An 11,208-nucleotide genomic window follows, 5' to 3' on the forward strand; every position below is an offset into this window, starting at 1 on the left:
AGAGGCTGACTGGCCTAAGTAGATAGAAACCTGAATCACGGCCTCCTAAGAACCACTTTCCTAAGTCCTGAGATCCTGAGATCCAGAAACTAATTAGTCAAATACATCAGAGGCTATAGCAAATGGAAACAAAAAGTCTCCAAAAGAGGACAAATGGAGAAAATATACTAACTGCTGTTCACTTAATCATCAGAAGTTTTATGGGACAAAGAAAAGGCTAATATTTCAGAAAAGAAGCTGCACCAATGTCCAACAAATGCATGAAAAGATGCTGTACAGCATTAGTCATCGGGGAAATGCAAATTAAACCCACAATGAGATGCCGCTGTACTCCCTCTACCATGGCTACCATCAAAAAGAGAGATAATAACAAGTACTGGTGAGGCTGGGAAGAAACTGGAAGCCTCACACATAGCCCACGGACATGTAAAATGGTCCTTTTGCTGAGGAAACAGTTTGGTAGGATTTTAAAAGCTAAACAGAAGTTTCATTTAAAAACTATACTTCACTCAAAATTTAACAAAAGTTTTCCATATAATTCAGCACCTCTACTCCTAGGTAAGAAATTAGAAGAACACATACTCACACAAAGACATCATGGTAGCGTCATTCAAAAGAGCCAGCGACAACCAACAACTAACATCTATCACCTGGTGAATGGATTAAGCGACAAACAACAACTAACATCTATCACCTGGTGAATGGATTAACAACACATAATTTGCAAAACAGAAGACTCTTCAGCAATTAACAGGAACAAACTATTGATACATGCTGCAACATGAATGAACCTCAAAACCATCATACTAAGTGAAAGAACCCAGATGCAAAAGACCACATCATATGACTAAATTTAGCTCAAATTTTCAGGAAAATCTACACAGACAGGAAAAGAAAACTTGTATTAATGTTCACCTGAGGCTTGATGTGACAATCAAGAGCACCTGCAGATAGATTCAAGGAAGCTTTGGGAACAAAAGAAATGTTCATCAATCGGATTAGGGTGATGAGTACATTACTCTATAAATATAAACCACTGAATTATACACCTAAAAATAAGTGAACTGTATCAGCTGTAAATCACAGTCAATAAAGCTTTTTGAAAAAATATTCCCCCAAAGCACATTGACTGCTCTGAAAAGAATAAATGTAAACTTAGTGTTTTCAGAACAGACATACATGATAAATTGATATGTCAATTCTAAGAATTACTGATCATTCTGAGAAGAAAAAGAGATGGGGAGGGAAAAATTCTTTTCAAAATTTTAAAAGAAAAAGAACAGTCTTTCTTAATGATAGTTGGTAGTAACTAAAATTTAACAATTTAGCCATAAAAACAAATTCTACTACATGGTATAACATACATGAACTCTGTAAACATACTAAGAAAAATAAGGCAGATACAATCAGCCGGGCGCTGGTGGCTCACACTTGTAATCCTAGCTACTCAGGAGGCAGCGATCAGGAGGACTGAGGCTCGAAGCCAGCCGGGGGAAATAGTTCATAAGACCCTATCTCAAAAATACCCAAGAGCAAAAGGTTTGAGAGTGGCTCAAGTGGTAGAACCCTGCAAGAATGAGGCCCTGAGTTCTAACCCCAGTATCATTCATAAATAAATAAATAAACCAGACACAAGTGATAAATATTGTATGATTCCACTTACATGAGATGCCTAGAACAAGCAACTTCACAAAGACAAAGTAGAATAGAGGTTACCAGGTGCTGGGGGAGGTGGAAATGTGAGGGGGAGTCTTCGTCTTTGTTTTCAATAGGTACAGTTTCCATTTGGGATGATGAAAAAACTCTGGAAATAGATGGTGGCGATGGCTATACAACAAAGTGAATGTTTTTAATGCCTCTGAATGTATAAGAGTGTTTAAAAACTGTTAAAGTGGTAAATTTTGTGTCATATGTATCTTACCATGACAATTTTTAAAACTCAAAAATCAAACCCCAGCACACACACACAAAAAAACCTGAGCAATAAGAAAAACAACCAAATTTCAAATGCTCAAAAGATCTAAACAGACATCGCATCTCATCAAAGAAGATACACAGATGGCAAATAAAAATGTGAAAAGACATTCAACAGCATATGTCATCAGGAAATTGGACATTTAAAAAAAAGAGATACCACTACCCACCTATTAAAATGGTCAAAATCCAAAACACACCAGCACTACACATGGAGAAACAGGCACTCATTCCGTGCTGAAAGGAATGAAAACCAGTATCTCACTTTGGAAGACAGTTTGGTAGTCTCGTACAAAACCAGACATACTCTTACCATAGGCTCCAGCAGTCATACTACTGGGACTTACCCAAATCAGTTGAAAACATAAGTCCACATACAAAGCTGCACACAAATATTTTTATCTGCTTTATTCATAATTGCCAAAACTTGAAAACAAACAAGATGTCATTAAATAGACTAATAAAAACACTTTGCTGCATCCACATAATGGAATATTTTCCAGCAATTAAAAGAAATGACCTACCAAATCATGAAGACACACGAAGGAACCTTAAGCGCACTTTGCTAAGCAGGGAGGAAAAAAAAAAAAAAGACTTTCATTATATCGGGGATTGGGAGTGTAGCTCAGTGGTAGAGTGTGTGCTTTTATGTTCAAGGGTTAAATCCCCAAAAAGCCAATACTAGTGAATCAACTTCATCAATGTACCAAGATTATGAAAGTTGTTAGAAATAGAAACTAGAATGAATGGGCATGTGGGACTATATGGGAACTTTGTATGCCTTCCACTTCATGTTCTTTAACCCTAAAACTGCTCTAAAATATTTTTAAAGTCTATTTATCATTTTACAAGGGTGTTCTAAGCTACAGTCAGTGGGCTGAAAACTACACATTGGATGCAATTTATCCCATGCAACTGAGAATGGAGAAAAGTGGAGAGTTTTTTTTTTTAAGCCAATGTTATGTAAAAACTACAAAATCTTGTTTAGATTTAATTCACTGTTGTTTGCTTATATGAGTAATACTCCAAAGGTCAGTATTGCAAATTGCCACCATAATTAGGAAAAAGCCTTTTTTCCCTTTTATTCACAAGGTGCTAAAGCAAACCAAAGGAATTGGGAAAAACTTTTTGCTACCTAAACTCCATACTCATCTGTTCCATTAGGATTTTGCAAGTAACATAGTTACTCAAACAAAACAAGCTAGCATCAAACAGCCATTCAAAAAGGCTCATCTCACTGGTGAAAAAAAAGTTTAAACTTTTTTTTTTTAAGTTTAAATCCCAAAGAAGTAAGACAATATGACTTTTTAAGGCACACAATACTTGATGGTGGGTTTTTCTACTCTTGTTTTAACAGACAATGAGGAAGAACCATTTACTTTACGAATCAGACCAGGAATGGGTTTTTGACCTCCCTATTCAATGCTCTATTACTCAGATAAAAACAAATCATTGATAAGCACTCAGTGATACTTCACAGTCATCCACCCTCATCTGCCCCTCCAGCCTACAAGGTTCTTCAAGCCTATGAGGGTGAAAAAAGTACAAAATTTCAGCACACAATACCCAGGTTCAGAGTTCTTAAAGCATTAGAACAATAATCTCATTTAAACTAGCACCTGCTGCATGTTTCTCCTTTCTATACTCTAGAACGGAGAGTCTAGAAGAGTTTGTACCTTCACCCCATCTTTTCTGAAGGCACTAAAAGGTAATATTCAAGGGAGGACCTGAAGCCCATTGCCAGGTTCAAAATTTGGTTGCACAATTTCCCAGCTATGTGACTTTAGACAAGTTATCCCAGAAATACAGAAAAGCAAGAATATAGCTATTCAATACAGTATTACAAGTATTTATGTAGTATTCACATTGTATTAGATATTAATATAATCTAGACATGCTTTAAAGTATTCAGGAGATTATATGTAAATACTATGTTATTAAATGTAAGGGATTCAATTATCTGATGATTGTGGTGTCTGAGGGATGTTCTAGCACCTCCTAGAACCAATCCCCAACAGACACTGAAGGACAACTCTATTCATCTCACAAGGTAGTGTGATATAGAGTAGCATAAGATAAGACCTGGAACTTGCTAAATGCTCAATGAAAAAGAAAGATGCTTATTCTTATTGGGTTGTCTGTTTACTTCTGTTAAATTTCCTCATGGATGTGACACAAGAGAAAGGACAAGGATCTCAGAATCGCTGACCTCTAAGAATGCAATGAAAAAGGAACATCATTCCCAAAAGACTTCTGGAAAGTATGGGTGCAACCATAAGAGCATAATTACATTCATTTCCTTTAGCAGGATAGCAAACACAAAGAATGGTATTATTCAGTATTACCTGCCCCAACTTAACTGAAAATTCTGGGAATGAACTAGATTCCTAGTCTTGTTTTGGTTACTCTCTCTGCAGCTATCAAAGTATGAATACAAAAAATGAATACATAACCTTCTTGTAGGCTGAAACATAAAGGTGCATCCAGGTTTCTCTAGGCCCTGAACACAGTTCAGTCTTCAGGCCCTCAGCCCTACCTAAACCCTCCTGATGTAAAGGAGAATGGCTTATTGATTCAAAGTTTACCATCTGAAATTCAAATCATGAACCCTCTGTCTGTGACTAGGGCTGCAGGGTTTGGGAGGAAATAGGGAATGACTGCTAAATGGGAATAGATTCTTTTAGGGGAGGCAAAACTGTTTCAAGATTGATTATGATGATGGTTGCACAACTCTGTGAGTGCACTAAACTCCTGCTTTAAATAAGCGAGCTAAATAATAATGTGAATTGTATCTCAATGAAATTGGTATCTTAAAATCTGCTTTTCTGCCCTGCCCTCTTAGGTGATCAGAATAAAGGTACTCGAGCTCTGAGAACAGAAGTCAAGTTTAAAGGGGTATATCCCCAGCAAAAAGTCCAGTAATCAACTGTCAGATGGGAAGGAACACAGTTCCTGAAAACCCACACTGCCCTCAAAACCAATAGCCTAATTCACTTTCATCACTAGAAAACCACATTTGGCTTGCCATTGCCCAGTAGAGAGCCACACATGAAGTTCAATGCATTCTATAAACGAGTCCTGCAAGGCAGGGAGACAGGCGGACTGGTCACTGAGGGGAAAGTTAATCCAGAAAACAGGGTGACAATTTAAGCTACCAGAGTGTTATTGAACAGAAAAGATGTTGGGAGGCTTACTTATTTTGCTCCTTTTTAACTTGTGGAGCTTTTTTGGTATAACCACAACTTGATACCAACAAAACCAGGAGTCTGCCCGCCAATGGTTGATTCACAAACAACTGTGTGAGTTACCACCAATTGGCAGGGGAGAGGATGGGCCCATCTCCCTGCACCCACAGCATTCATGCTCTTCATGACTTTTGCTCTGAGAAACACCAAGTCCTGATAGCCCTACACTCTGCAGAATGATAACAGTATCTACCATTAATTGAACAATGACACATACCAGGCCCCAAGTCTTCTCTTTCCCTTTCTCTCTCCTTCTCCCTCTCTCTGTCAGTCTTGCTATGTTGCCCAAATTAACCCCAAACTTGCAATCTTTCTCCTTAGCCTCTTGAGTGCTGGGTGTACAGGCATGGGCTACCATACCTGACTTTAAGTGCTTTCTTTACATTCGCTGTTTCCTTCAGTCCTCACAACCTCTTAGTACTGTGCCCAGAGTTAAGCAACTAATACGTGAAGGAATAAAGATTCGAACCTAAGAACATCTAAAATTCTTCCATCTTCTATCACCTCTAGAGAATGAAAAGACAAACAAAAGACCTGAATCATCTTGACTGAGATAAGGATTAATCAGGTCAGAAGAAAGGATCCTGGGTGAATGAGTCCCCACAGAAAAGGCCAAGACAAAGGAACACAGAAACAGCTAACTGGGAGTTACCAAGGCTCAACTCCATATCAAACAACTCCCTCCAAAGGCAAAAAATTGTTTTTAATGTGTGTCCCAAACAATTTTGTTAACTTATCTTCTGTGTGTCTATACCCAAGTTGTAGGCTCCAGAAAGAGTTCCAACTGTTCATTTTTAAGGAGTTCATAGCTTTTATGAGACTTTCAAGGAGACTGAAAAACAAATGTTGGAGAACCTCTGATTTAGGCTAACCTAGATGCCAGCGCTGCTTCAGGATTAAGTGCAGTGCCTTTGGAATTCACAACTTGTGCTTAAACACCCTTAACTGCTGTGTCCCTGTGGGCAGACTACTGACCTCTCTGCTCCTTATTTCCCTCACTCATAAAGTGGAAGTAACAACAATGACCCAGCTGAACTTCAGCAATCTCTGGGGACCAGTTTAATTGTTTCTGATACACACTCAAAGGAAATCTAAACACAAAGATGTGCAAATCCTAGCTATAAAATAAAGTATGGTTGTAAAATAAAACTGGTGTTACTTATATAGTTGTGTATAATTATGTATTTATTTTTGAGCTACACCGGAAAACCACTGGCTTTTCATTTGGAGTAGCGATTAAGATGACAGAAGAAAAAATAAAGAAAGATAATAAACAGGAATTAATATGGTAAGGCACAATGTAGCTAGCACCTCATGATAACAGAGTGCCTGAAATCTGGCAGTGATTGACTCCGTGCCTTGTTCATATAGTAATTAATAGTAGCAGAGGAACACAGTTTGTAGTAGAGTTGGATGTAGAAATGAGAATACCTAGTTCCCCGTTAGTCTTTTCCCCCAAGTTACAGGACTGGTCCATTACCCTGGGCAGGTTAACCCTTGAGTCCCATCACTGCGATGTTTTCTTCCTACCTAAAGAATTCTTGTCCCCTCAAAACAGTATTGGGCAAATTGCCAGCCACTCAAATGCACCCCCCTCAGATTCAAGGCTGACATACAAAATTCAAGTCCAAGTTCTAGCAGGCTTAGTCCAAGGGGTTCCATTCTTGGTAAGGAGAGTGGGGAAGAATCAAGATCTCTGTGTTGGCAGGAACTCCATTTCTGGCTCAGACAAAGTGGATTCTAAGACTCTGGCCCAGTGCTAAATTTACTCTGGGCTACTGCTTCCTCTGAGCCTTAGGCTTCTCATTTGCAAAATGAATGAAAGCATCAGATAATCCGGAGGCTGGCATGGAATAACATGCCACAGGGGCAGCAGAATGTCATTGCTCCAGTCAGTGCCCAGTGCAGTATCCAGCACACAGCAGGCACACCATATGTTTGCTGAGTGAAGCAGAAGACCAATAAAATCTAGCCTGAGGCTGGATGTGGTGATGTATGCCTATAATCTCTGCACTCCAAGGTAGAAGCAAGAGGATCATTGAGGCTAGCCTAGTGCAGCCTTCTCAAAGGAAGGAAGGAAGGAAAGAAGGGAGGGATGGAAGAAGAAAAAAGAAAAAAAGCGGGCTTTTTTTTTTTTTTTTTTTTACTTCAACCAGGAGTCATGTATTCCCTGAAAGGAGGATGGCCCTGGTCATTGACAGAGAAAGAATCTGTTCCTACACTCCAGGTAAGTCACAGCCTCCTGCAGAGACCCTGCCCCTGGGAAGCCTCCTTACATCACTGCCCCACAGTTCAGTTCATTTCACCTCAAAAGATTGGCACTTGCTGTCCTGGCATTCCATTGTTTCGCTCTTCATTTTTAGAAGCAACAGGCTCACAAAATGACAGCTCAGGCACTTGGCTTTTGCAATTCTCACAGCCAGGATCCTACTCTGTTAAAGCAACCTTTCTTAGCCACAAGGTATGTATCAGCTATTAGGAAATCCATCAGAGGCAGGAAAAGTAAAGAGTCAAAAGCAATTCCACTATCTGCCTTCATGTTGTTCCCCATTCTCAAACTGAAAAGATGGACTGAACTATTTTAACTGGAAGACTGAAATGGCACCAAAAAACATTCTCACTGTGCTTTACCTAGAGCACTCTAATTTGGCCGGAAGGAGAAATTCCGTCTCTGAAAAAAAAGAAAGTCAAACGCATGCAAATTTTATTTCTCTCTTTGTACCAAGAGGGAAAAAACAAAAAATGGTTTTCCAAAGGTCAGAGAACCTTTAAGACGAGTTTAAACGTCTCCTTTCTATTGGAAAACGGAAGACATTCCTACTCAGACTTCTGAGGGTTCAAGGAAAACAGCAGAGGTAAAAAGCGGAGCGATGGAGAGAGACGGATGTGTTCGTTCTATTTTTAAACGCTCGCCCACAGTTTAGAGTAAAGGAACACTTTGGTTCTGTACTCCCACCCCTGTCACCTTCTGCTGAACACAAGAATCAGAACCTGCACACGTACGCGGCGCTGACTCTCGGTCTGGGGGGTTCTGACTGTCGATACTCCCAGGAGGCTCGAGCTAACCATTCCACGCCGAGAAGCCGGCGACCCTGACCAGGCTGGGGCTGAGAACCAGCAGCGAAGCAGACACAACCCGCCTTTTCCCAGGGGTAGGCAGCACCCCTTGCCACGCACCATTTCCATGGCTGCGCACCCATGGGTGCGCAACTCGTCCCCAAAAGGAGCCGGGTCGTGAACCAGATGAGTTTCCCAGCGCGCTGCGGCGGGCTGGGCCCTCTGGTCCCACTCCGGGGACACCTGTGTGTCGCGCGCGCACGCCCGCCCTGGCCAGAGCACCGCCCGCGCTCGGTCGCCTCCGAGCCATCCCCGAGAGCAAAGGGCTGAGCGACGGGGCTCCTTCCTGATCGGATGGTGGCTGACTCGCCCATTTTACGTATTCTTCCTGCTGCGGCAGAAGCATCGACACTTGTCATTCAATTCCCCGGGGACGAAACCAGACAGCGAACGGGCGAGCAGGGCTGAGCGCCTCGGCGCAGAACCCTCCCGCCCCGGGGCCGCGTCCCCGCTGGGCTCTGAGCACTCACTTTTGAGCGCAGTGATGAGTGACTTCCCGTCCTTGATGAGCTCCTTGATGAATTTGTTGGTCTTGTCCAGCTCGGCTTCGTGCGACTTGAGCGTCTCTCGGAAGTGCGGGCTGTCGAGGCAGCAGTCGCTGAACTCGAGCGCGGGGAGCCCCATGCTGCCGGAGGAGCCCAGCCGCGGGGCGCGCCTCCCCGGGCTCAGACGGCCGGCGACCTGACCACGCACGCCGCGGGACCTTGGCCGGCACCCGCCGACGGCCAAGGGCTCCACAGGTGTGGCGCCGGCTCGCCCTGCGCACGGTGTCCGCGGGAGCTTAGGACTCCCGAGCTGAGCCGGGACCCGGTCGATGGGCGGCGAGCCACGGAGCGGCTGGCAAGCAGGAAGCGCAGCAGTGAACCCGCCGGGAAGAGAGCGAGCAGGCCAGCGAGTGCGGCCGCCGCCTCCCCGCCTCCTTAGCTGGCTCGCTTTCCAGCAGCCTCGAGCGCCCTCTCACAGCAGCCTTAGCCGCCCCGCCGGCGTCCTGGCCGTTCGAACCTGCTAGCGATGACCTAATCACGGTTGAGCCAATCAGCGAGTCCTCCTCAGCCCGACCCCCGGGGCCGCCCGGCCCTTCCGTGGATTTTATCCAATCATATGAGCCTGGAGGCGGGGTCTAGGGTGAGGGCGGAGCCCACGCCACCGCCTAGGTCCGCAGAGCAGGCTCCGCCCCCTCCTGCCCGCCTGCCTGGTGTTGCAGACCCGAACCCTGAGCGTGAGTGCTGTTGTGCCCTGCAACTCACACCTTGCCCTCCTGTTGGAGCCCTAATCTGAGCCGCATCGCAGATATGATGCGTCTGCCGGTCTGGGGAACCGAGGAGCCTAGATAAACCGAGCCTAAAAAATCTGGGAAATTATTGCTGCTGTCACAGCTCCCCGCCCTGCGCTGTTGGACAACCTAGCTTGCACTCAAAATACAGCCCTCTCCCTGAGAGAACCCCGAGCGCACAGAGGACCATACTCTTCCTCTTCCAGTCAGGCAGAAAATGCTGTTTGCATCTTTAAACTACCAACTCTTCTTGCCTGCAATCTTCCCGCCCCTACAGTCTGTGCTGCTCCCGGCCACTCCTGCTGAAAACCCGCCCACGGCTGCCCCCAGCCGAAGGATCTCACATCCTTGCAAAAATTTCAGCCGCCTGTTATTTTCCTGCTGGGCACCTCGCACCATTTTACACAATTTATGTCCCTCGCTGCTATTCAGTGAGCTTTACGAGGGCACGTGCCACCGCGGTTTTCTTATCAGCTGTTTCATCCCAACACATACAACAGCAGCTGGTATTTAATAATAGGTAATGAGCACTACGTCCACTAGTGTACTTGATAATTTTTTGTGCCAAAAGAATGAATCCTTCTCCTATGTCCCTCCACCTCCCGCCCAAGGGCGTTGACCTGTCGTCCCCCATTAGACCACAAGACTCAATTCTGGCAGTTCACTCACAGTGCAATTGTCAGGCTGGGTCCCCATAGGGTGTTTGGTGCTGAATTGTGAACTCCTGGTGGATAGGGCTGTTCTTGAATAAGTTGTTTCTATGACCATGAACTAACAGCCCTCTTTCAGTTAACTGAGCGTGTGGTTGGGTTTGTTTTTCAAATAGGTCTGCTATATGCAGACACTGACCTAGGGATACAAAGATGAGCACAGAATGAACTTGATTGCTTCTGTTCTGGGCAAGTCGGAAGCAAATGAGCAATAACAATGCTGTCTGATAAGTTAAGATGGAAGGCCTGGATGCTTGGGAACAAGGAGAAGGAATTTCAAATTCAGGAGGTCTGTACTGAAAAAATAATTAATCTATTTATTAAATGCATAAATGAATGAATGTGACCTGTTTGTTAATTCTATCAACAAAGTTAGCTTGGTAGCAGGCCCAAACAGCTACCTAATAATTACAACCATAAAAATAGTCCTTCCTCACTTGCTGTGGATGAGAAAGCTCTGGAATGGAAACTCCATGAAAGTAAATCTCTTTCATCCTTGAGTACCTAAAGGCAGGTGTTGTGTTTATACCCCTCAAACACAAAACTTAATGGTGTAAGACAGACGCAATCATTTTCTTTTACCATCTGCAGGGATCAGGAATTTGGGGAGGAATTAGGTTCTAGCTTTAGGGTCTGTACTTGGCTGCAGTCAGATGGTGACATCGCTGCAGCAGCCGATGGTTAACTGCTCATCTCCCTCTCTTCAGGAAGACTGTTGTTTGCATCTTTAAGTTACCACCTCTTCTTGCTTGCACTCTTCTTCCCTGAAGGCTTCTCCATGTAGCCTCAGAGCACGGCAGTCCCCTGGTCTCCAGCCTGAACTTGCAGCTCACAAAAAGAAACTATCATCTCTTATGACCTAGTTTTGGAAGTCAGGTACTTCTACTAC

General features: G+C 43.7%; 1 protein-coding gene across 9 annotated transcripts in view; it reads right to left on the reverse strand.

Annotated features, from left to right (window-relative positions):
* Window positions 1–9,365, reverse strand: part of Arhgap26 (Rho GTPase activating protein 26) — a 416,522-nt gene extending 407,157 nt beyond the window's left edge. For 2 of the 9 annotated variants that reach the window (XM_074076754.1, XM_074076748.1), the window contains exon 1: window positions 8,807–9,363. In XM_074076754.1, coding sequence (XP_073932855.1) covers window positions 8,807–8,960 — 154 coding nt within the window. In that variant the 5' untranslated portion in view covers window positions 8,961–9,363. Of the gene's footprint in view, window positions 1–7,850; window positions 7,869–8,806 lie in introns of those variants that run through there. The other 7 variants (XM_074076751.1, XM_074076757.1, XM_074076752.1 and 4 more) reach the window with 6 other exon arrangements.
* Window positions 9,366–11,208: the final 1,843 nt, after the last annotated feature.

Source organism: Castor canadensis, chromosome 6 (assembly GCF_047511655.1).
Source record: "Castor canadensis chromosome 6, mCasCan1.hap1v2, whole genome shotgun sequence".
NCBI lineage: Eukaryota > Metazoa > Chordata > Mammalia > Rodentia > Castoridae > Castor > Castor canadensis.